General features: G+C 37.0%; 1 protein-coding gene and 1 pseudogene across 3 annotated transcripts in view; both read left to right on the top strand.

The window, feature by feature from the left end:
- LOC143389385 (threonine--tRNA ligase 2, cytoplasmic-like) overlaps nucleotides 1-15,837 on the top strand; it is a 105,423-nt pseudogene extending 89,586 nt beyond the window's left edge. The window contains exons 6-12 of the transcript XR_013155219.1: nucleotides 654-791; nucleotides 2,327-2,411; nucleotides 2,492-2,591; nucleotides 8,629-8,737; nucleotides 12,487-12,558; nucleotides 13,271-13,385; nucleotides 14,666-15,837. The product of XR_013155219.1 is annotated as a threonine--tRNA ligase 2, cytoplasmic-like (transcript). The remainder of the gene's footprint in view (nucleotides 1-653; nucleotides 792-2,326; nucleotides 2,412-2,491; nucleotides 2,592-8,628; nucleotides 8,738-12,486; nucleotides 12,559-13,270; nucleotides 13,386-14,665) is intronic.
- Nucleotides 713-25,446, top strand: LOC143389390 (TM2 domain-containing protein 3-like). Of its 2 annotated transcripts, XM_077108476.1 has the most exons (7): nucleotides 713-791; nucleotides 16,859-17,103; nucleotides 17,537-17,629; nucleotides 19,114-19,271; nucleotides 20,613-20,787; nucleotides 22,273-22,348; nucleotides 25,122-25,446. In XM_077108476.1, the coding sequence occupies exons 2-7, from the start codon at nucleotides 17,013-17,015 to the stop codon at nucleotides 25,285-25,287; spliced, it is 759 nt and encodes a 252-aa protein (XP_076964591.1). In that variant the 5' UTR covers nucleotides 713-791; nucleotides 16,859-17,012; the 3' UTR covers nucleotides 25,288-25,446. The 2 variants fall into 2 exon arrangements, with proteins under 2 accessions (XP_076964591.1, XP_076698608.2); XM_076842493.2 differs by lacking the exon at nucleotides 713-791 and having other exon boundaries at nucleotides 16,727-17,103.

The following is a 25,446-nucleotide window of genomic DNA, read 5'->3' as shown; positions in this document are numbered from 1 at the left end:
AGGCACTATCCTATCATTCCTGAACAACTTCACCAGCTTCCTGACAGACTTCTCTAGCCTTGCCAGTCAGTTTCCATACAGCAAAAGAACAGTTTGTTTCAGATTAGTCCCCTCTACCTTTCACTGGCTCCCCATTGTTGTCAGGGTAACACATCCAGACATGACCCTGGCTTTGTAGGTACTTTATTTTCTCTGGTCCCTGTGTACTTCTAGCCTCTTCATATACCACCCATCCCTGTCTGTTTTCCCTTGCATAGTATGAAGCTCCCTGACTGTCTGCTCCTCTGACCTTGACCTTCACCCTCAGTGTTTCCTCTGCTTGGACTGGGAACCCACTGGCCACACCCTACCTCTCTACAGAGAACTCTTGCCCAGCCTCTGGCCACAGTGTGGCCCTAACTTCCTCTGGGCAGCCCTCTTTACCTCCTGTTCTGGGTGTACCACTGCTTTTTCACAATGTGGTGCCCTTGTCTGCATCCTGCGTATGCCTGTCCCACAAATGAAGATAAAAGGCAGGAATGGATAGGCAACCAAAATAGTGTCATATATACTCTATTAAAATCAGGCTTTATCTGATATGAAGAATTTTTTAAATGTCCTAAATAAATTTAATTTGGTGTTCTATTTGAATATTTCATTTTCTCTGATTTCAGATTGAAGAAGAAATAAAGGGGTGTTTGCAGTTTTTACAATCAGTTTACTCAACATTTGGCTTCTCCTTTCGATTAAACTTGGCTACAAGGCCAAAAAACTACCTTGGAGAAATTGAGATGTGGGATGAAGCTGAAAAGGTAAGGAGAAAGAAAAGGCTCCCCTTTCATTTTTGTAGGTATGAAAAGCACTCAAGAAACTGCACTTCTCTAGAAATTTTAAAACGAGAAGTCATGGGATCAATATGCAGGTTGTAGAATGTGTTTGTCCAGTTGCCTTCATGATGAAAACATTTGTTTAACACTTAAAAGTTTATGTCAGGTTTTCATTTGTACCCTTTTTTGGTGCCAGTCACAAATAACTGGCATACATTTTTTAAGAAATCCTTCTATTTGCATTATGTCTTGGTTTGTGTAGTTGATTTTAAAGCATTGCCTGTGGAGTTACCTTAGTCTGATTCAGAGTCTCAGAGATGTGGCCTCTGCCTGAAATGCATGCACATGGTGCTTGAGTCAGACCCAGCCTGTAGAGCCCACTGTGCCTGAACACACCCAGACTTAGACATCACATCTCAGCTTTGAAAAGCCAAGGTTAGGGTCAGTGCATGAGGGGACACTCCCAGACCTCAGGAAGGACATCTCTGTCTCTCCCAAGACCATATTCTGACTGAAGTCCTGGGAGCATGCCACAACTTCCTAACTCTAGCCACAGGCCCTGTGCACCACCTCTGTCTTGGTCTCCTCCAAAAGCACCTCACTCCCAGATGTCAGTCCTCATTCCTGGCACCAGTATTTTGGGGTGATAACAAGAGTTTGGCTGTTATTTTGACAGTATTCTGGTCAAGATCTTAGGAATGCTCAGTTTCTTCCTAGGAAAGCTGCATTCACAGGAATGCCAGGAGACTCAAAGTTCCCCTTTACTACAGGCACCAACTCATCTTTAGTGTGGGACATCTTCATCACAAACTGTGAAGAGAGTGTGGAGAGGTAGTGGCTTAGGTTGAAGACCAAAGTGGAGCCTCATGCCCACACACTGCTATAAATCATGGGGTTCCCCCATCCCCAGACACATGCAGAAGTGGAGGAGAAGCTAAAGAGAAGTAGCAAGACCTACCCTTCAGCTCTCTCACCCACCCACACAGCATGAAAGAGGGAGCAAGGGCAAGACTCTCATGCTTTTTCATGTGTGGAGGAACATCCATCTACAAGGTGAAACAGATCCTGGACTTTCACCAGGATGCAGAAGCTGACAGAAGGAACTTGCATTGGAAGGAGGACCCAAGCATCCTTTCTCTAACTCTGGAATTCACTGGAAGAGTTTAGTAAATTATCTCTTTCCCCCCCCAATTAAAATGTACATATGTGGGGGCTGGGGTTTTGGATCAGCAGCAGAGTGCTCATCTAGCACGTGTGAGGCCCTGGGTTCGATCCTCAGTACCACATAAAAATAAATAAAACAAAGGTATTGTGTCCAAGTACACCTAAAAAATAAATATTTTTTTTAAAATGTATGTATGTATGTTGAGAGAAGTGTCATCTTAATCATCTTTCTATAATCCCTATTAAATATAAAAGATGCTCAATAAATATATATTGAGCTAATGTAAAATATAAGATATTGAATTCATTTTCATGAGGTATATGAAAAAAGGATAAAATATGCAATAAAATAGAAGTTTAAAATGCAGAATAGCTTGATGGAATTTGGAAAACCATGGAAAATGAACCCAGGAGATGGAGCATTTTATGGCCCTAAAGTAAGTGGATCATATGCATTGAAAAAAGTAAAATTTAAAAGAAAAATTTCAACTGTCACTAAGCAAACATTGTTTAATTTATAGATTGATATAAAATCAAGGATGCTATTGGCAGATACCACCAATGTGCTACAATTCAGTTGGACTTCCAACTGCCTATTAGATTTAATCTTACATATGTTAGGTGAGTGATTGAATATGATTAAATAAAGTAGTACTAATATCCTAATTATTTGTCATTTGAGATGAATATACAAAAATAAACATTAGTGTATATCTAGTATATATGCCAAATATTTAATATGTATTTGTTTACGTATTTATACACTATTTGGGGATTTCCTTAGTTCATTTTGTGTGGCTACAACAAAACACTTAAAGCTGGGTACTTTTAAAGAAAAGAGGTTTATTCAACTCATTATTCTGATATCTGTAAAGCCCAAACAGCATGGAACCAGCATCTGGCAAGGGCCCTCCTGACTGCATCACAATGTGGCAGAGAAATGGAAAGGGAAATGGCTGCATATAGAAAGGGGCAAGTGTGTGGGGTAGCCTTATAACAACCTGCTCTCCTGAGAACTAACTTAGTCCTCTGAGAACTACATTAATCCTTTCTGAGGCTAATGACCCTATAACCTGATCTCCTCCCACTAGGCCTGACCTGTTAAAGATCCACCACATCAGTGGTAGAATGCTTGCTTAGCATGCACAAGGTCCTGAATTCCATCCCTGGACCAAGCTTCCAGCACATGACCTTTGGGGAACACATATACATCCAAACCAGAAGAGGGGTCAACTTTAATTTTCTGAGGACATGGTCTAGTAGGGGAAGAAAGATAAGTAAGCATAGGATTTGAGATCTGAACAAAGTACCAAGAAAACATGGTCCAGGTGGTTAACTGTCCCTAAGGCATAAGGGAAGACTTCACAAAGAGCTGGAGTGATGTGAGGATGAGACAGTTGCCAGAGAAAGCAGGGGAAAAGGCAAATTTTTCAAACCAATAACTTCTTGTTGTAAAAATATTTCTTGACATACAGTGAAACTCTGTGTGTGATGTGTGTGTCTGTGTGTGTGTGTGTGTGTGTGTGTGTGTATAGATGCATGTGTACAGTTTGGCACATATAGAGTGGTTTGACTTCACAGTTATGACTATATTATTCCAATAAATTTATTTGTGCTATTTGCAGTCAAACTTCCTCCTGCCCCTAATCCTTGGCAACAATTAATATGTTCTCTGTCACTATAATTTTGCCTTTTCCAGGATGTCATATAAATGGAATCATGCCATATTAATCTTAAGAGACTGTCTGTCTTCTTTCACATAGCATAATGCCTTATAGATTCATGGGTGTTTTTGCATGTTTGAATAGTTTGTTCCTGTTTATTGCTGAACAGCATACCAACATTGTATGGATGCAGCACAATTTGCTTGTTTAGTCATTCACTTAAAGGCATTGATTCGTTTGCATTTTGGGGGGATTATGAATAGAGCTGCTTTAGACATTAGTGGATAAGTTTTTATGTGAATGAAAGTTTTATTTCTTTAGAGTAAATATGATAGTGTATGTTAACTTTGTAAGAAATTGCTGAACTGTTTTCTATAGTAACTTTACCATTTTATATTCTTGCCAGGAATGCATGTGAGTTATATATGTTTCACTTCCTTGAGAACACTTGGTATTGTCCGGATTTGTTTGTTTATTTGTTTGTTTGTTTTTATGATGCTAGGGACTGAAGTTCTTCCATGCTAGGCAAGCACTCTGCCTCTCAGTTATATTCCTACCCCTGTTTAAGATTCTCCTTAACAAATGCATAATAGTATTTCATTATGTTTTGATTTTTCATTTCTTCAGTCCTAACAAAATTAACATTTTTATGTGCTTATTTCCCATTTATATGCTTTTTGGCTAAGGACCTGTTCATGTCTTATCCTCATTTTAAAATTGGGATTTTTGTTGTTTTATTACCCTTGAATTTTGAGAATTTATATCTTTAAGTATTTTAGGTATAAATGTTTTGATAGTTAAGTTATTTACAAATATTTTCTCTCCAAATTTGTAGCTTGCTTTTTTATTTTTACAGTATCATTTTATTCATATTGAGTTTTTAGTTAGAATGAAGTTTAATTTATAATTTTTTTTTCTTTTATGGATTGTGAGTTTTGGCATAGTGTCTATAAACTCTTTGCCTAAGCACACAGGTCATAAAGACTTTCTCCTATGTTTTATCTTAAAATTCTCTAGGTTTAAGTTTCACATTTAGATCTAAGATATCTCTTGCATTTATGTGTGCGTGTGTGTGAGTGTGTGAATGAGATGTAGAGTATAGATTAGGGTTCGTTGCATCTAGATTGTTTAACATCATGCATTAAAAAGATCATTCTTTTGTCATTGATTTGCTTTTGCAAAGATCAATTGGACATACTCTACTTTTATGTATATCTAAAAAGACAAATTTTTTTTAAATTAAAAATCAAAATCAGTTGGACAGCTGGGCGCACAACTAAAATCCCAGCAATTTGGGAGGCTGAGGCTGGAGGATTCCATGTTCAAAGCCAGCTTTGGCAACTTAGTGAGATCTTGTCTCAAACTAAAATAGAAGGGGCTGGGGATATAGTTCAGTGGTAAAGTGCCCTGGGTTCAAACCCCTACCTTCCTCGCCCCCACACAGAGACATATTTATGAGGATCTGTTTCTAGATCTTCAACCTGTTCTGCTGATCCACTGATTATATCTTTTTTTAACACCATGTAGGTTTTTAAAAAATATATTAATTTTTTTAGTTGGACATAATACCTTTATTCCATTCATTTATTTTTATGTGGTACTGAGGATCGAACCCAAGGCCCTGCGCATGCTAGGCGAGCGCTCTACTACTGAGCCACAATCCCAGCCCCACCATGTAGCTTTATAGTAAAAACTTACAATCAATAATGTGAATCATTTATTTTCTTTTTCAGAATTATTTTGCTTTTAATAAATCTATTTAAAATCCTGGGAGGAATTTTGATTGGAATTGCATTTAGTTTGGGTCGGATGGACATTTGAACTCTGTTGCGATCCATGACCTTTTTATTTCTTTCCTCATTTTTTCCAGATTTTAGCATAGAAGTCCTTTGCAAATCTTCATTGATGTAGATATCAAATATCCAAGTATTTCACTTCTAAGGGGTGATTCTACGTGGTATTATAGTTTTAATTTTTATATACATGTGTTCATTGCTCATATGGGGGAAATACAGCAGATTTTTGTAAGTTGACCATGTATGCTGAGACTTTGCTGAACTCACATTAATTCTAGGACATTTGCTTTTGTGTTTTTGTAGAATTCTCAGGATTCTACATGATTGTGGACAATCATTCCAGGTATAAACAGGGACAGTTAATTTCTGTTTCTGATTTGTATTCCTTTTGTTGTCTTCTCTTGCCTGATTGCACTGGCTAGAACTAGTATTGCTTTGAGTAAGAGGATGAGAGTGGACACCATTGCCTTGTTTCTAGTCTTAGAAGGAAAGTATATAGTATTTTATTCTTAATCATACTGTTAATGTGTAGGCTTTTTGTAGATACTCTATCAAGTTAAAGAAGTTCCCTTGTATTTCCAATTTTTCAAGAGTTTTGTTATCATGAATGTGTGTTGAAGTATTAGATTTGTTAAATTGTTTTTCTGTATAAATTCATATAGTCACATGATTTTTCATTCTTTAGTCTATAATTATGGTACATTCTGTTTATTCAGTACATTAAACTAGCACTGCATTGCTGGGATAAAATACACTTGGTCATACAGTGTCATTGTTTATGTATTAGTGGATTTGATCTTCTAATGGCTTGTTGAGAATGCTTGAATGTACGTTCATATAGGATATTTTCTGTAATTTTCTTTCTCATACTGTCTTTGTACAAGTATCTGTGAATTCTGGCCTCATAAAATAAGTTGGGAAGGTTATTCCATTTTGTTCTATTTTCTGGAAAAGATTATGTAGAATTGATGTTATTTCTTTTTCAGATATTTGGTTAAATTAGCCATTGAAACTATTGCTATGGGGTTCCTTTTGGGAAAGAAGGAAAATTATTGACATGTTTAAAATTTAATAATTTTTGATAGAATATTTTCCTTTTAAGATGCTTAGAATAAATGAACAACCACTCCTCATACAAGGAGGTCGTGGAGGAGAAACAAATCAGCCAGGCAGCCATTCAAGGTGTATGTGGACAGTGGAGAGAGGGAGAGCAGAAGTAGAGGCAGCAGCAGTCTGTGAACAGGTCAGAAATGACAATGGATGGAACCAGGTGATAGAGGTGAACAAAGAGGGTGTGTTTGGGGTGTGCTCTAGAGTAAGAACCAATGTGATTTATTCAGGCTTAGGAAGGAGAGAAAAGCATCGAGGTCATCGCCATGATGGAATAGGGATTTATCCTATATTAACAAGAATAATATATCCTATATTATATAACACGAGACTCAGCCTTGCAGAAAAGTGTCAGGTAAAACTTAGCATTCGTTCCTGTGTCATGGGCAGAAAGAAAGAAATTCCCTTCTTATAATAGGAACATTTATCAAAAAACAATAGTAACCCCTCAATATAGTTGAGAAGAAGGTGATTATGCCTACCATTTGTACCATTACTCAGGATTATTCTGAAAGTAGAAATATTCAAAAAAAGAGAGACTAAGTTGTTATTATTTGTAGATGTTAAAATGTTTAGAAATTGGCCAGGGATGCAGCTCAGTGGTATAAGACTTGCCTACCATTTGTGAGGCCCTGTGTTCAACCCCTACAACTGTCAAAAACAACCCAAAATTCTTGAAATCTGACAGAATCAAATGGAGAAAAATTGGAACTAATAATACAGTAAGTTATTATTAGTAAGCAGTAAGCACAAAGTACAAATTCCAATTTGCTTTCATATCCATTTAGTAATAACCTGCCTCAAAATGTAATGTAAAAAACATTTCAGAAACAACAAAATGCAAAATATCTAAGAATAAACTTAATAAGAAATAGAAATACATAATATTTTCAAATATACACTATAATATTTTATCAAAAGTCAGTAAAGAATTGTTTAAATGAAGATTCACACAACATTCTTAGAATCAACATTGTAAAGATAATATCTTCTAGTTTATCTATGAATCTAATATGATTCTGTGAAAATCCATGGAGATTATTTTGGGGGAAACTCGATATTCATTCTAATGTTTATTTGATAAAAGCAGAGTTGGTGTCACTGACTGCCATTAAGTCTACACTTGAAGAATCATGGGACAGAAATTTCTGGTTACCAGGGTTTTATGAAGGGGCTATTCTGCTTCTCTTTCATTTCCTATAGAAAACAATATAATATATCATTCAGGAATATCCCATGCTGGTTTAAGTTTGTGAGATAAATGATTTCTACATATGTCTGCATAAGGCTGGATTGAAGACATTCACTCACCCCAAAACTTTCTGAGGGATCTAGACAGGGAGTTTTGTTTGACATTGATCTAAAGGTAATTTCCCTTAGCAGAAAATTATTGATGGAGATGTTATCCAATATTACTTCATTTGAAGTAAAGCTAATTAATTAGTCTCTGTTTTTGTTTGGTTTGTGTATGTTTTAGTAGTACCTAGCTGGTACAATTTGTAGGTAAAATTTTCTCATAAGAACCTATTATATTTGTTACAGTGAAGTAAAATTTATCTTTCTGAGAAATGTGCATATAGATCTCAGGGTGGTTACTTCATTTTGATTAAGAGTCATACTTTGTTTTTCTATTTTTTTCTAAAGGGGAGTAGATCATTAAATGTAAGACATGTGTCATGAAGGTTTTAGGTCTATGAAAGGAATTTGACCAGTGGACTTCTAGAATAAATATTAAAAACAATTTGAAAAATTAGGTTTACTATGTGGGCACAATAGTGGCAGGAATGGGGTACATAGGATCAGATAAAACTGCCTGTGAATTTAAGAAAGGGAAGATGGGAATTGATTGCATTACTCTCTGTACTTTTGTATGTGTTAAGAGTTGTCTAATAAAATTTGTTAAAAATAAATGAAACAAAAGACAAAGCAATCTTTTGTTTTGAACAGCCACTAAAGAAATAGTCAATGGAAAGATACCCAGAAACACTAATCTAAATCTATAGACAAAATTAGATATAAGGTAAGAATATAATAAAGTTATTACCTAATTTTAGAAAAATACTAAAATGTATAATTTTCATTTTTTAGTAAGGATGGGGATGATAAGAAGAGACCTGTGATCATTCACCAAGCAGTGTTGGGATCAGTGGAAAGAATGATAGCCATTCTTGCAGAAAACTATGGGGGGAAATGGTAAGTGACATGAAAGAGAAAAGCTAGATGTCTTCTATTCTTAAAAATCATGGCTAACAACATTAAATTGGTAGGAAAAATGGCAGTTCCCGCTTTTATAATTAGCAGGTATGCAAAGAATATATAAGAAATCTTGTTCCTTTTGCCAGATCAGAAAACAGAAACAAAGAAAGCAAAAACAGAGTGACATAAAATTGCACTATTTTCTCTTTGGGGAACTCAGTCCTATTAAAGAGTTATCTTTTCACCTGTGTTAAGCCTATCAAAGATCCAGTTACTGTCTGGAAAACACGTGTTCAGTTTCCCAGTGTACTGTCTCTTGTCACACTGCCATCTCTTGTTCAGCTTGTATTGCTTACCTTTGGGTGTTCCTCGTGACCATTTTCTGGGAAGAAAACATGGAAACCTAATCCATAAATAGCTGAGTAATACACTGGTATAAACCCAGAGAGAATGGCCACAGCATCACAGTCCAATCAAGGGATGACTGCGGAAAAGGAAAATGCTCTCCATTGCAGAATGTAGAATAGTACATCTTATGGTCCCCTCTGCCTGGAAGGAAAACTGGCCAGAGGTCTGAAGTTTTACATTGATGTAGGGCTCTGGGTACTGCTTTGGCCACAAGACCAGAGATATAGAAATAATTAGATTGGAAAAATAAATGCCAGATAGATTTGGGGAAGAGGACTTATGGATGATTCCTCAGAATAGGCCATGAAAGTGGTATTACCCACTGTAAGGTCCTCACTGTTGAAAAGAGTCTCAGTATTCTATACAAGAGGGCCCATTCAGTTATCATCAACTTCTTTTTGTCCCTCATAATTATTCATATCATGAATAAAGTGGCCAGAAGGTGATATGCATGAGCTCAATAACATGGACATTCCCTCACCAAGTTATATATTATGACTACATATCTTCTGGGGACACAATTTACCATTGGTAATGACATATCCTGATCCCACAACCCTGGTACCATAACCCAGGGGGAGCATCCAGCTGTCTTGTGGCAGTTTGATTACATTGGATCCCTTTCAGCAAGTGCCAGTGCCAGAAAAGATAGCAAAGTTCACTTTCTTTTCATAGAAGACAGTTACTCTGAATTTTGCTTTGCTTTTCTTTCATACCATGCTTTCTGCCAGCAGCACTGTGAAGTAATTTATAGCCAAGAAGTAAGGCCTGAGCCAGTATTGTTGAATTCACTATCACTGCTCTCAGAAGTAGCCAGCTGCACCTGGAGTTACAGCCCACATTCAGTGAAGGTGCAGTCTACAACCTGTGAAAATGTGGCACACCAGCCATTTTTGGTTCCCATCCCATGTTTAAGAAACTGACTATTTGCTCATGTAGTTTGATTCTGCCTTCAGGATCTATAGCCCCACCACTATTATTGCTAGGCATAATACCTGTAGCTTCCACTGTGGATACTGGGCACTGGATGCCAATGCTGAGTCATTGCCACAGGTTCCTCAAAAGCCCTATGATGGGCTGTAGCTGTAGCTCAGTGGTAGAGCGCTTGCCTAGCATGTATGAAATACTGGGTTTAATTCTCAGCACCACATATAAATAAATAAAGGTCCATCAACAACTAAAATATATATATAATATATATGAATATTACCTACTGGCCACTTTACTCATGAGTAATTATATAATTATATATATGTATATATGTATGTATATACTATATATATATATATATATATGTATATATATGTATATATATATGTATGTATATTATAGTCAGGGTGCTGTGTTTGTATATCTTCCACAAACTAGTTCCCACACATGCATTCTAGTGTTCATGTCAAGAGAGGGCAGGGAAGAAAATTTCTGAGCAGGAATACTAAGGTAAGAAATTTCCCTGAGTGTCTTCCAAAGGTACTGGGCAATTCGAGTCTGTGTATAACTGAGATATTTAATTTAGGACCTTGGAGAAATATATTGTGGTGTCATGGAGCTTTTAAGCTATTAAAATTATACAGAAGCCAAAAATATAGGCAAGAATATAGATACTAAGTGTGAGTTAATATGTATATATTTCTTTCTTTTATACCCAATATTCTGTATTTTATCATATGTATTATTTCATTTTTGCAATTTAAGAAAAATACATAAATACATACATTCATAAAGTACCATCTGGGAATAGTCCCAATTGTATTCCCTTCTAACTTCAAACTAATTTTGATGGTACCATACCATAGGATCAGTATTTATCACTACTGAAGGGAAATTGTATTCCCAGAGGCCATGTAGTGATTTGGAACTTGGTGAAGGAATATCCATGTTTTTAATTTAAAATCCAGTTGAAATGATGGTGTCTTACATTAAAATGGTAGTGTGAAAGTGGCAAAAACAAACAAACAAAAAACAACTAAAGATAACTAGTGAAATTAGAAGATGAAGTAGGAGACAGGAGGTGGTGCCAGTGTATGGTATGGGCTGTCCTCCTCACAGGGACCAAGATTTCTGACACCAGCTGACCTGTGAGGGAAATGTCTCCAAAAACTAAAAGAAAAAATGGTTAAAATGTGGTTCCCTGGGGAAAGTAAGACTGGGGACAGACTGAGGCCAGAGCATGTTATACACTCTGGTTTTCATCAAATGTTTATTTATGTCCATCATATGTTATTTTATTTCTACAGTTTAAGAAAAAATATATAAATGTGCACATTCATAAAGAACTGTCTGGGAATAATCCCTATTGCATACCCTTCCACCTAGAAATTATGATGAAGAAATAGGCAAATGTCCACATCAAACATTGCTTTTACCTACCCCTCCATGTTTTTTAAAAAATATTACATTTTGACACAATCAATACAGAGAGGTGCAGCATAGTCTTTTCTCAGTTTCCACCCACTCCCATGATAACACTTGCAGAATTTAAGTATCACAACCTAGGAAAGAAGGATTGATATGATCTATCAACCTCATTTAGATTTCACCACTTTCACTTGTACTCATTTAAGAGAGTGTGTGCTTCTGTACACACACAGACACACACACACACACAAACACGTGCATGCTTAGTTCTATAAGGTTTTTATCACAGTGTCTGGATGGAATAACTGCTGCCAGTCAAGGCTCACTTATAAGGACCCTCCTATTCTTATTATTCCCACTAATGCTCTATCTCACTCCTGTCTACCAATCTGGAAACCATGAATCTGTTCTGCATTTCCATAGAGCTGTCAGTTTAATATTGTCAAGTACGCGGAATCAAATAGTATGCAATCTCTTCAGATCAGCTTTTTTTTTTAACTCAGTGGAATTCCTTTGAGATCCATCAGTGTTATGTCAAGTACCAACACTTGGTTTACTTTTACTTAATGATGTTCCATAGTGTGGAAGCACCACAATTTGAACATTCTCCTGCTGAAGGATATTTGGGGGATTTATGGCTTTTGGCTATTACAAATAAAGCGGCCATGTATGTTAGTGTGCAGGATTTATGTGAACATAAGTCTTCATCTATTTGGGATAAATGCCCAGAAGCACAAGTATATGATTAACCTTCCATCTGTGTTCCAACCCATTTTTCCTTCTCTTTTCCTATCAAAATTCCAGATTTCTCCTTTTGTCTACTCTACTGCCTTTTAACTCTTAATGTGGTTTAGTTTGCTTCTAAACCATTCCATTGAAATTGCTCTCTTTTAAAGCCATACTTTTTAAAAAAATCTTTGGTTATTTTTTAATCACAGAATAAGTGGTCATTTTGAAATGATTTTGAAAATGTCTACTTTTCAGCCTTTCTGGCTATCTCCTCGTCAGGTGATGGTCATCCCTGTGGGTTCAACTTGTGAAGAATATGCAGTTCAGGTAAAATTAGAGACATTTGAAGTACCTAATACTTTGCCATGTATTCTGTGTAGGTCATTGACTTGAAATGTCATCCCTGCTTTAAAATACTGGATAACTAACACATTAATTTAATAAGTTTTCAGTATTGGAAGTAACATGAAACATATCCATGTAGTTGAATCACAATGTTTTTGAGAAATTAGTATTTCAAAACATAATCAAATCATTCTTTTCCATATGGCTCTATTAGAGAAGAATACCTTATTATCTGTTACTGCATAACAATTTCCCTAACACTGAGCAACTTAAAACAGCAAGTATTTATTATCTCAGCATCCTCAAGGTAGGAATCTGGGAGCAGCATAGCTAGTGCGTTCTGGTGTGGTGTCTGATGAGATTGCAGTCAGGCTGTCACAGGGCTGCAGTCCTCCAGGCTTACTCACATGGACTTTAGCTCCTTACCTTATTGACTTCTTCCTAGGTTGCCTGAATGTCCTCACAACATGGCAGCTTGAGTGATCTGGGGAGTGAGAGATGCAGTCCTTTATAACCCAGCCTCAGAAGTGTACTACCACCACTTCTGCCCTCCTCTGTGGGTAACAGACTGACTGATACAGGGTAGAGGGCTACACAGGGGTATGAATATCAGATGGGAATAATGAGGGCTGTCCTAGAGTCAGTCTGTCAACCAAAAATAATGTAATAATGAAAGTATTCCTTGTTCTTCCAGGTATCCAATGAATTTTTTGAGGAAGGATTTATGGCCGATGTTGATTTAGATGACAGCTGTACACTGAATAAGAAAATAAGAAATGCACAGTTGGCTCAATATAATTTTATTTTGGGTAACTTAAATTTGTTTATATTTTTTCAGTTTGTTTATATTTTTGGCTTTAATTTTTTTAAAAAAAGCAAAATAAGGACTATGGCATAACTACTTGATTATGACAGTTTGATTGTAAATATCTACGGACAAAGAAGAGTCCTGGATTAGCTGTTGCTAGGTCCTCTGTTATTTGCTGGATGAAAACTTATAAAGTTCCACATGTATCCTGTTGTATAGTATTATTAACAATAGTGAACATCTCAAATGAAAATGAAAGAAATTTGAAAGTAACCTCTTCAGTAGAATTATTCTCCTTATGTTTCAGCCATGTGACAGAACTGAAATATTTTCCCTTGCTTTGCTGGTTTATTAGAAATCATGGGAATTAAACAAATGAATGAGAAAGATTCCAAATTTTCAAAAGAAAAGAATTAAGGTGAAAAATAAAATAACTTGAGGAACTTGAGTAATTGGATACAGAATCTAAAATTTCGGTTGTAAACCTGTATAATCAAAAGAAACTGATATTGACATGCCTGCAGGCATGATATTGCTCTCTCTTATAAGCTGAAAGAATAGTAGAAAACACAATCAATATACATAAAGTTGTCCTATCAACAATTATTCATTGATAATGTTTGACTCTGTGGTAGGTATTGTATTGTTAATCAGGCTCATTATGGTGACAGAAATCTCAAATTAGGTTAGACAAAGATTTATCAGAAGGGTACCCATGTCATGAAAAGTGGACCTAAACAGCCCAAAGCATTAGAAAAGTAACCAGGAGCCTCAGCCCTTACAAGGATTATCTCTCCCCATTTCTGGTTCCTGTTTTTGCACAGTCATTTATGCTTCACTTGAGTATCTAGTTTGTTGGAATTATCAGTGGACCAGTTTGTTCCTTTTGTGTGGCAAGAAACATGGCTGCAGATTCCTGCTATCATCTCACAATATGGATTACTACCGAGAACAAGCTTTTTGCCCACATCCCAGAAAATTCTGGTTGGCCAGCATGGGTCTGTGTGCATCTTTTGACTTATCGAGTATCACCAGGTAGAGTCAGGGGATCTGTAAGATTTCCTGCTCTAATTCATGCCCCATGGCCACAATATTGTATTCTCAAGAGAGCAATAAAAAGATTTGATTATAAGTCATTCCTTACCTCAAGACACTCAGCTAAAGAATAAACTTAATGACCATTAGATAGACCATTAGTGACTAATACTGAAGAAAAATTCTGTTAGACTCATAATACCACTGTTGACTTAATGGTTGATTTATTTCCCTTCCTTTCTACAGTGTTTGGAGAAAAAGAAAAGATAAATAATGCTGTAAATGTTCGAACAAGGGACAACAAAATTCATGGAGAGATTTCAGTAACTTCTGCCATTAATAAATTGAAGAATCTCAAGAAATCACGTACACTAAATGCTGAGGAAGACTTTTAAAGTGCTTTCCTTGTACTTGCTTCTATGTAATCTATTTTGACCTTTGCAAATGTATTTTTCCTAACTAATTAACATGTTAGAACTTCTAAGAACTTTGGACCCACTGATGGATCCACTCATGGGATCAGTTGAAATGGGTCACAGTGAATGATTAGCATATATGTATAAAGTTAATTCATTAATGTGTTCTGAAGATGATAAGAAGAGAAGCTTGGGAAATTTCCAAGCAGTCAATGACTTCAGAGACCTCAATGGTGAGCTATTATTCATTGCAACATGGAAACACTAGAAAATGAGATATATGAAGTTATTGCTAAGACTTGTGATTTTCAGCAGATAGGCTTCAAGGCTAGGGATAGATATCAGTTGCAGAGCGCTTGCTTAGAATTCAAAAGGACCTGGGTTCTATCCCAAGCACTAAGAAAAAAGGAGGAAAAAAGATGGGTTCCATTAAAAGTCCACAAAGCCTTTTTGACTTTGAGGGGAAATCTTATTTTCTTATGTCTCAGGTATTTTTATGGCTGTTTTTAAGTTAACATTGAAACTTTATCTCATTTAAATGGAATCATTACTTAATTTGTTTTAACTAACCGGCAACAATAAGTAAAGCAGTATTAATAAATATTGAATTACTGACAAAGGACTCATAAAATCAAAGAAATTCAGTGTTGTGGAATCTGTTATTTGCATTGTAGTTTAAGAGTTGCAGTTTTAATGCTTCTAATTAAAAAGTGAGCTTTGTTCGTCTTTAGAAATAATGAATTCCCCAATAAAATGCATCACACAGTGTTTCCTTGTTTCGGCTTTGGGCTTATACCAGTAAGATGCTCACTTAGAGTTAAATTGCTTTTTTGTTGGGAATGACATTTTATTGATTTATAGACTCAAAATGATTTCTGATTTTTACTTCCTGAGGAATGTGAACTGTGAAATAGTTGGTAAACAAAGTGTCATATGTCAGGCCTGTGTAGTAGTAATAAGTGTACCTTGTGATAAAAATTTTAAAGCATGTGCCAGTGGTTATTCCGTGTTCTTTTTTCTTCTTTCACTCATCAAAAGTGCAAGTCAAAGAGTGGGTGTTAGAGAGTGACAGTAATACAGCCCTGGAGAAGAGGCTACTCCACTGCTGGTTGCTCCCCAAATATTCAAATTGGTAGGAAAGCAGGTTTTTTATTTAAAGCCAGCTTTGAAGGAAGTTAGAAGAAAATTTTTATTTCACAATTCCATCTTGGGAGGCTCTGAGGATAAAGACAGCTTTTAAAAAAAGAGAAGAGGCAGGCAAAGTGAGACAAAAATTAGGAAATACCCATATGCAGATTTAGTTAGCCTACGATAGAGTGCAGGGCAGGGAACAGTTTGGCATTGTGGGCTTCCTTGGAGTCTCTTAGACCAGGGGAGGTCAGCTCCTCAGCCTTTACTCTCTTAGCATGAGGAAGCTGCTCTCAGTTTTAGAGGGGCCCGAATTCGGCCTATTTCATGGGCAGCCCGAAGACCCCAAAGTGAACGATCTTGTGGCGGGTAAAGAGGGGTGGAATAGAGAGGCACCCCAAGACGTCTGCTGTGCTGGGAACAGACATAGGTGGGTAAAGCGTTCCCTTTCTTACCCTAGGCTGGTCGCCTTCGGGGAGAGGCTGTGCTCAGACCTTCCTTTCGCGTGAAAAATCCCACATCGGGCTTTTCCCCAGTCGTACAGGAATTTTCTCTAAATACCACGTATCCTTAAGGAGTTGGCTAGTAAGGCAGGTCCAGTTATGAAATGTGGTCCCAGCACCTTCGCACAGTACCTAGCACACAGTAGCAACATTTATCTCTAAATGTATGCATCCAACTACCTGAATATAGTGCCTAACTTCCCAAATTTCCGCCTCTACCTTCAGTCACTTCAGGGGTGAATTTCGGTACTACAGCGATCCTTTCCCAGGCTCCAGCAGTGGAAGGAGAAGGAGGCGGGGCACGCGCCTAGTCAAATAGTGTGAGGGACCCTTGGGGACCGAGCATTTTCACCGGGTCAGGCGATTGCACTCCTCCAGGTGATCTTCCGCAGGTGCAGCGAAGAAGGGGACCACGCAGAATAGCGCGGGACCACAGCTTCAGAGCGCCTGCGCCCTGGAATCCTCAGGCTGCGCCCGGACACGCCCCCATTAGGAGCGCGCCGGGAACCCCGCCCCCCGGCCCGGAAGTGCGCGGGCGCCGGCAAGATGGCAGCTGCAGCGGGACCGCTCCTGCGCCTCCGCCCCTTGTGTCGCGTGCTGCTCTTCCTCTCGCAGTTCTACATTCTATCTGGTGGTGGTGAGTTAAAGGTCGGGGGTCGCGCCAGGGCGGGCTGAGAGTTTAGAGGGTTCCAGGAGCTGCTAGAAGCGTTGGGGCCAGGACCACAGAGGTTGCGTGCTGGGCGGCGGGCGGCGGGTAGCTGCAGTCTGGCGTGCCCTGGATGCCTCGCCGGAGCCTGTGCTCAGCTACCTCTCTACCGAACCCTCCAGCTGAGAGGGAACTCTCTGGGGCTCCGCCGGGGAAACAGAAACCGAACTTAAAACCGCCTTTGTTACCTGCAGACTCGAAACGGTGTAGACCCTATTGGTGATGCGCCCTTTCAGTTTTCTGTCTTGGGGAAGTCAGACCCTGAGGTTTTCAAGAGCAGTTATTGGCTTGGTGTAGTACTTGCGTGTTAACCACACAGATCAAGGTTTTCATATCCCGGGATAACGTGTTTCTCTAATTGTAGGATCCTTAAATTTAGAGCATTCGCAGCTGCTGGCTCAGGCAATAAAGGATCCAGGCCCAACACGTACATTCACAGTAGTTCCCAGGGCAGCAGGTACTAGACGTTTTCTATTCTAGTAAATGTGCCTTTTTATATATAGTAGTTTCTTTCTGTTTTTGATACAGTTTCTTTTAGTATACGAAGTCACTTAATTTTTGACTGCATTGTATCTTAGGTTATGTGAAATACGGGCAGATACACAGCCATTTTCAGTAGACAGTTTTGGTATTTGAATACCTTTTGACATTCCTACCTCATCTCTTTTCCAACCTCACGCTTCTCATTTCAGTCTTATTTCTGTTATTTTTCCACTTCCTCGATCAAAGTAACCTTTAACCAGTGCTTCTTTCCCTTCAGAAAATCCCTTCTATTTCTAGCACCCAGTTCCTGCTGGTGATTAAAAGGTCCCCCAATGCTGTATGAATTGGAAGCGTATGAGAGGGATTAATGGAGACTGAAGTCTTGAGTCTCATGGTGCTATTGGGAACTTGAGGAAATTATTCACCCCTCTTGGGCCTTTGTTTCCTCTCCATTCAGGCTGTGAGGTTAGCCTAACTGCCTGAAAGCAGTTGTGGTTCTAAAGTGTCCAGACTCCAGCCATGTCAAAATAGGAACAGTAGAAAAGAAAATTGTATTTTGTAGATTGACTGCTTAATACAGTGGTGTTTGGTAAATGGAAAGTAGTTTCATTCCTTTAGAGTTCCATTATACTAATGACTCAAAACTGGAAGAGGTATTTTAGGATTTTTATTTGAATGTGAATTAATGCATTTTTTTAAAGAGAAAACGCAAGAATTCTTGGCTCTTTTACACATTTTTTAAAACCCCTCTTCTCATTAATACTAGTGACTTTTATGTTCTATTAACTGTAAAAAATGTGTTGCCCCATTGTTTGGATTGGGAAAAACGTTGCAACTTGCTGAAAAAATTATGAAAATATGGAATTAATTTGAACCTTGTTATAAAAATATAAATATTATATTAGCAAATATGGCTTATTGAAATATCAGTGTGGAATAATGACAAAGTGTTTTCTAGAGTTGGTACACCAAAGGTGTCAGTGGCTTCATTTCCTATCCAGTAAATTTGAATGAAAAGAATTTTGGATTGGAAATGGGGAGATTTGAATTCTGGCTTCATTTGTACCATAGATTCCCTGAGATTTTCCATAACTCCTACCTTGTCTAAGATTTAGGTTTTCATCTTATAAATGGTAGATTTTTTGAGCTCCTAACATGCACCTAACATTTTCTCTACATTATTTGTACATGAGCATCTTCAATATTCATGGCCACTTAGGAGGCAGGACTGAAATACTTTTTACCAGTATGTTGCCCACCTGGTCATACAGCTGGTTGGTGCCAGAACCATACTTTAATTGTAGGTGTCTCTCTGACTCTGACTCCAACTTAGTGCTTTTTGCATTCCAGCATAGTGTCTCATTGCTAATGTTTGTGTCTCTTCACCTTAGAAAAATTGTTTTCCTGTTATTCTGATCAGTGTCAAGAGAGAATAAGCCACTCTCTCACCTCTCACAGAAAGTACCGAAATCCCACCCTATATGATGAAGTGTCCAAGCAGTGGTTTGTGTAGCAGACTTCCTGCAGACTGTATAGACTGTGCTACAAATTTCTCCTGTGTCTATGGGAAGCCTGTCACTTTTGACTGCACAGTGAAACCTTCTGTTACATGTGTTGTAAGTACTGCAGCTTACCTATTCTAAATAAATGCATTGTAAATTCCCAAGTTAAAAGTGTTGTTAGATTTGACTGTTGGAGGGATATTCTGAAATTGTTTTTGTATTCTTTTATAACAGCCCTATAAAGTACATAAATAGAAATAAATTTTAAAATCCTGTATTCCCTTCCTTATCAAATTGCTACTGTTCCAATTATGTTGGTAACTGACAAGCCAGTTGGTATTATATGAAAATGTGCAGGACAGAAATGTTGTTTTGTAAGACCTGGAGAAGGTCTCATTTTACTAGTGTTTCTGAAGTGGGTGTAATCCCTGCAGATGGGTTCTGTGTTCTTGGTAGTAAGAGCTGGTATAATATAGAGGCATGAAAATCTCTTTTTACATAGATGAGCTTGCAAAGAAGTCAGTTCTTTGTAATGACAAGATGGATTCAGTAAATGTTGGGATGACTGCATACCTCTCTGGAAAAAAAAATTAAGTCCCTGTTTTGTCCAAAATAAATCCCAGATAGAAATATAGCTGAAAGAAAGGTAAGAGTGTCCTTTTTTGAGGGTCACTGAGCTGCAAGTTTGGAGGAGGATCCAGGTTCCCTGATCCCAGCTTGGTGCTTCTGTAAGCATAGCACATTCCCTTGCTTCTGAGTTCCAGGTCTTCCCTGCCATCTCCAGTTGCAGTCTGCACCTCAGGGTTTTTCCTCCTGCTGTCATCTCCATGAGCACTTGGCATGGTCACCCAATAGGCAGCCCAACTGAGAAGAACTACATGACACACAGCAATTCAGACATATATGCCATGTGATTGTTCTAAGCTGGAAAATGCTGGGAAAATTGGGAACTTGGAAGCAAGGCAGTGTGCTATGCTCACAGAAGCATCAGGCAGCTATCTGTGACTATGACCTTATAAAATAATCTTTTTCTATACTACTAAAATATATGTACTCTGTTAAGCATCCCTGAGTTCAATTGCTGGCACAAAAATAAATAAATAATTAAAATAAAAATTCATGTACTGATTAAAAAATAAGTTAATTAGGCAAAAGTGATAAAATAATCTTATCACCTTGAAATAACTTTTGCTATTTTGATGTGAGTTTATGTAGGTTTTTCCCCACTTTGGTAGGTAGTATATATTTGGGTGTATATTTTTATGATTATAAGATCATACAACATACATTTGTTTTGCATACATATTGTTTTTGTGTCTATTTTTCTCCCACTTACTGCTAGTTCTTAAATATACATAATTTAGAAATTTTGTATTATATGACTATGTGGTCTTAATGACATGATGACAAACAACTGTATTATGATTGATTAATTCTGTGTCCTTCGATGTGTAGGATCAAGACTTCAAATCCCAAAAGAGCTTTATCATCAACATGACTTGCAGATTTTGCTGGCAGCTTCATGAAACAGATTATGAGTGCTCCAATTCCACCAGCTGCATGACAGTGTCCTGTCCTCGGCAACGTTACACTGCCAACTGCACAGTGCGGGATCACATCCATTGCTTGGGTAAGTCAGTCAGAGTTCAAGGAATTTCATAAACAAAGTATTTCTAAGTTCACAGAAACTTGAAAATTTAATTATTTTATCATATACACCAGCGGTTTTTTAGTTGTGCCAATCTGCATTAGTAGACTTGATGGACTGAAAAAGAAATGTATGGAAAATGTGCAACTCTTTTTAAATACAAAATTGCATAAAACAAAAAATATCTCAGATCTAAAACACTGTAATTGAATTTCCCCTGATTAACAATGAACAATTCTGATACATTGTAACCACCTGAATGTTCCCTTTGTCCACTTGTTCTTCATTCTCCATAGAGGTAACAACTTTTGAATTTCATCATCCACTTCCCTTTTAAAATATTCTGTGGTTCTGTTTGTGTGTGTGTGTGTGTAAGTGTGTGTAATATAGTGTGATATGCTCTTTATTTTAGATTAGATGTATAAAATAACGTAAGACTGTGGTCTTCTGGGACCTCTTTCCTCTCAACATTAGGGCTCTAATGGGACTTCTCTTATTATTTTTACACTGTCAGATTATAAGTTATAAAATTGTATCAACAGTGTATCCAGTCTCCAAGGTATTGAATTTTTTGCTGTTTTCACCTATTGCAGTAACTCTTAAAATTTCTGTACCTATCTTCTGTTTGTATATTTGTAGCAGTGTGTCTGGCATATATTCTCCCTCAGGTCTTATTTTCTAGAGTGGTTTACATTCTGAAATTTACATTCCCACCAGTGGTAGCCCATAACTATTCTTGATGATCTAGATCTTCAGTATGTCTTATCTTTAGGTTTTGTCTAATATTAAAGATTTCTGGTATTATTTTATATTCTTGGTACTGTCCTTAGGTGACCCTAAAACTCCCAGATTTTGACTTTTTTCCTCCCCACTTTCCTTAGAGTATCTTTTGATTAATAGAATTTTGAAAATGTGATTAAATAATTAGTCTTATAGTTAACTACTACTTTTTGTTGTTTCTTTTCCCACCCCAGGTTCATAATTTTCTATATTTATTTTCTTTTAGAAACTGGAAATTTGGCCTTTCACAGTTAGTACTATAATCCACAAGAAATTGACTTTGGTAGATGTTAGGAGGCAAGTTCACCTTTCTGTTTCCTCCCGCATAGATAGCCAATTTTGCAGCTCATCTCTGTCACTCTCTATTATATGTCAAATGTTTATATGTGGTGCTGGTTCTGGGCTGGCTCTTCCTGTTGTATATATCTGTCTTCACCCAAAGTTTTGATATCTAGTAGAGCATTTCATATTCTTTAAGTTTTAACACCAACTTAACTGATTTAAATATTAAATCTGTGCTTATAGATGGTAAGGACTTTCTTTGTGTTATCAACTAGAGTAAAACTAATTATAAATAGAGGTGACCTTTTGATTCTAAATTATAAGGCATTAGTTATAATGACATCTCTGAGAGTATTTTTGTACCCATTTTTTAATGTAGAGTGTTTTCCTTTTTCTTTTTGTAAGGTAATCGTACTTTTCCCAAAATGCTATACTGTAATTGGACTGGAGGTTATAAGTGGTCGACTGCTCTGGCTCTAAGGTAAGCTTTGGTATTAATAAGTTAAAAATACCATTTGGATTTCTTTGGGATCAATGAAATTTTTCAAACATTAGGCTTAGCCAGACACATCCTTTGCTAAGATCCTACCACTTCTGTTAGATAGCCTCTAGAAAACACAGGTGCAGATAGGTAAAAAGATCAGTCAGTACTTTTGTAGAATTTAGCTGCAGGCATATTTAGATTTTAAGTCATTCTAGAAATGACTTAATTAAGTTGTTATTGTAGAGCATTAGGACTAATCAGGGTTCCCATCCTGAACCTATGTGAATCAGTAAAATGCATATGTTAAAATATGAAGGTTTTGCAAGGTATATTTTTAAATTTTAAGTAACATTGACCTTATAAAAAATAACATTATTTTATATAATGTAAGCTATTTTATATAAGTTTATTATAATATAATGAAAAGTGGAAAATAAAGAAAAACTAAATAATCTATAATTTTATCATCCAGATAATTACAGATCTATAACTCTTAAAATGTTTATATTTTAAACTTTTCATTAGGATTATATCAGTCTTCCCACTAAGGGGAAAGACAAGTGGGGCCCTGGTTAAATGTTTAATCAAAAAGTTATGTTATCTACCATGAAGTCTTGATGTTAGAGCCTGAGACCTGCGATATGTGACATAGGGCAGGATTTTTTAACCTTCTCCCTGTTGACATTTTGAGCCAAATAATTCTTTGTAGTAGAGCTGTCCTGTTCATAGTAAAAATGTTCAGTAAGTGTCCTTAGCCTATACCTACTACTAGTTGTCAGTCATACCCCATTCCCCCAGTGGGACAATCAGAATGCCTCCAGACCTGGCTAAATGTTCCCTAGAAGGCCAAATTGCCCATTGTTGAGAGACATTACATTAGGGTTTGTGCTGACCAGAGGTTTACTGGAAAGTAAAAGAGGAATCCAAGATAGGAAATTAGACATGACAAAATAAGATTTGACAGCTGGCCATACATAGTTTTTGTCAGTTAATTATTCAAATTAAACTAGCAATTGACTTTAAAAGAAAACTTTTTAATTTAAAGTAATTTTAGACTTATATAAATGTCATAACGATGGTAGAGAGTTTCTTGCACACCCCTCACCCAGTGTCTGCTGCATAGTTAACATCTTACATTACCATGATACATTTAAGGACTTAAAAATTGTTTCCTTCATTGAGTTTAACGTAGTACTTTTTTTTTCTTTTTTTAAATCAATGTTTTATTTCCAGTTTTACGGCATCTTACTGAACACTTAGGCACATATTAAAAATGGATCTCATATTTTCTTTGCAAACAATTTACAATTTGCATTTTCAAGGAGTTCAGGGTTAGCATAGTACTTTTAAAATATTCTCTGTAAATGAGATGTGCCCCAAAGTACAGTTGTCCCTCAGAAGCCTTGGGGTGTTGATTCCAGGGTCCACTTGGATACTCACATCCTTTATGTAAAATAGCATAGTATTTGCAAAGAACTATAGATATCCTTCCACATGCTTAAATCATCTCTAGATGATTTATAATACCTGATACAATGTGAATGCTATAGTTTTTTTTTAATGTTTTTCTTTAGTTTAGATGAACACAATGACTTTATTTATTTAGTTTTATGTGGTGCTGAGGATTGAACCCAGTTCCTCACACATGCTAGGCGAGCATTCTACCACTGAACCACAACCCCAGCCCTGAATGCTATGTTAATAGTTGTTATTCTATATTGTTTAGGTAATAAGGGCAAAAAGAAAAGTCTGTGCATTTTTAGTACAGATGCAGTTTTTTTCCCAAAAAATATTTTTGATCTGTGGTTGATTGACTACAAATGCAGAACCTCCTTTGGAAACACAGAGCCAGCAGTCTTCTGCAGTAGGGGGAGGGTGTAGGTTAACAATATCAAAACAGAGTTGGCTGAATGTGAATAATCATGAGAGCTGGCTCATGGAAACTATTTTCTACTCTTTCCTTTCATTTGAGTTTTGAAATTTTTATAATATATATTTTCCTGATATTGTTAGATCTTAAGATTTGAAGCACTTAAATTTGAAATTTTCCCTAGTTAAGCATTTTACTAATATACTACAACATTTCTTATTAAAAAAAAAAAAAGAATCATTAATTCGTAATACTAAATTTTTAGATAAGAGTGACTGAAAAGCCGGGCATGTGGCTGGGGAGGCTGAGGCAGGCGGATTGTGAATTCAAAGCCAGCCTCAGCAAAAACAAGGTGCTGAACTCAGTGAGACCCTGTCTCTAAATAAAATACAAAATAGGGCTGGGGATGTGGCTCAGTGGTCGAGTGCCCCTGAGTTCAATCCCCAATACGAAAAAGAAAAAAAGTGACTGAAGAAAGTTAAGACAACTTTATCTGGTTTACTTCATTGTGGTATATGTCTCAAGATTCCAGCTCAGGACTACATGTCAGAACACTTTCTGTCAGACTAATTTGATTAAAAAGCAATGAAATTGATTATTTTTATTAAAAAGAGAAAAACATATCTTTCACCATGGTTAAAAATTGTGTGCATCTTTATTCATTTTTTTTCTTGGTGCTGGGGATTGAATCCTAGGCCCTGTACATGCTAAGCCATATGTGTTTATTTTTGATAAGCAGTCTTGCCCAGCATTATTTGGTGTTGTGAATTTATGAAATGGTCATTTATGCTCTAACTAGGGGTTGTTATAATTTAAGACCTTTTCACAAATGTGACTTGGCGTGGATATTAAGCCATAGCTGGCTACATTTACAGATTTCAGCCTACTTTTTTGTTGTAGCATCACACTAGGTGGGTTTGGAGCAGACCGCTTCTACCTGGGCCAGTGGCGTGAAGGCCTGGGCAAGCTCTTCAGCTTTGGTGGCCTGGGAATATGGACACTAATAGATGTCTTGCTAATTGGAGTTGGCTACGTGGGACTAGCAGATGGCTCTTTGTACATTTAGCTGTGGTTATGTGCTTCAGAGAGGAGCAATCCTTAGGAAAAGGTCTGTTGGCCTATAGTAACTGATGTGTTGTGAGTTGTGTGTTTGTATGTTTTTAATGTACAGCATCTGTACTTTGCTTGCCTTGATAAAGGTAAAATAAAGAAGTTAAACACTGAA

This window comes from Callospermophilus lateralis, unplaced genomic scaffold (genome assembly GCF_048772815.1).
Source record: "Callospermophilus lateralis isolate mCalLat2 unplaced genomic scaffold, mCalLat2.hap1 Scaffold_83, whole genome shotgun sequence".
Classification (NCBI taxonomy): Eukaryota; Metazoa; Chordata; class Mammalia; order Rodentia; family Sciuridae; genus Callospermophilus; species Callospermophilus lateralis.
Note: the sequence above shows the minus strand (reverse complement) of the source record. Positions and strands in the feature narration are given on the sequence as shown.

Coding starts and splice junctions, on each gene's coding strand:
- LOC143389390 (XM_077108476.1), top strand. CDS start 17,013: ATGGCAGCTGCAGCGGGACCGCTCCTGCGCCTCCGCCCCTTGTGTCGC. Junction 17,104..17,536: donor CTACATTCTATCTGGTGGTG/GTGAGTTAAAGG, acceptor CTCTAATTGTAG/GATCCTTAAATTTAGAGCAT. Junction 20,788..22,272: donor GGATCACATCCATTGCTTGG/GTAAGTCAGTCA, acceptor TCTTTTTGTAAG/GTAATCGTACTTTTCCCAAA.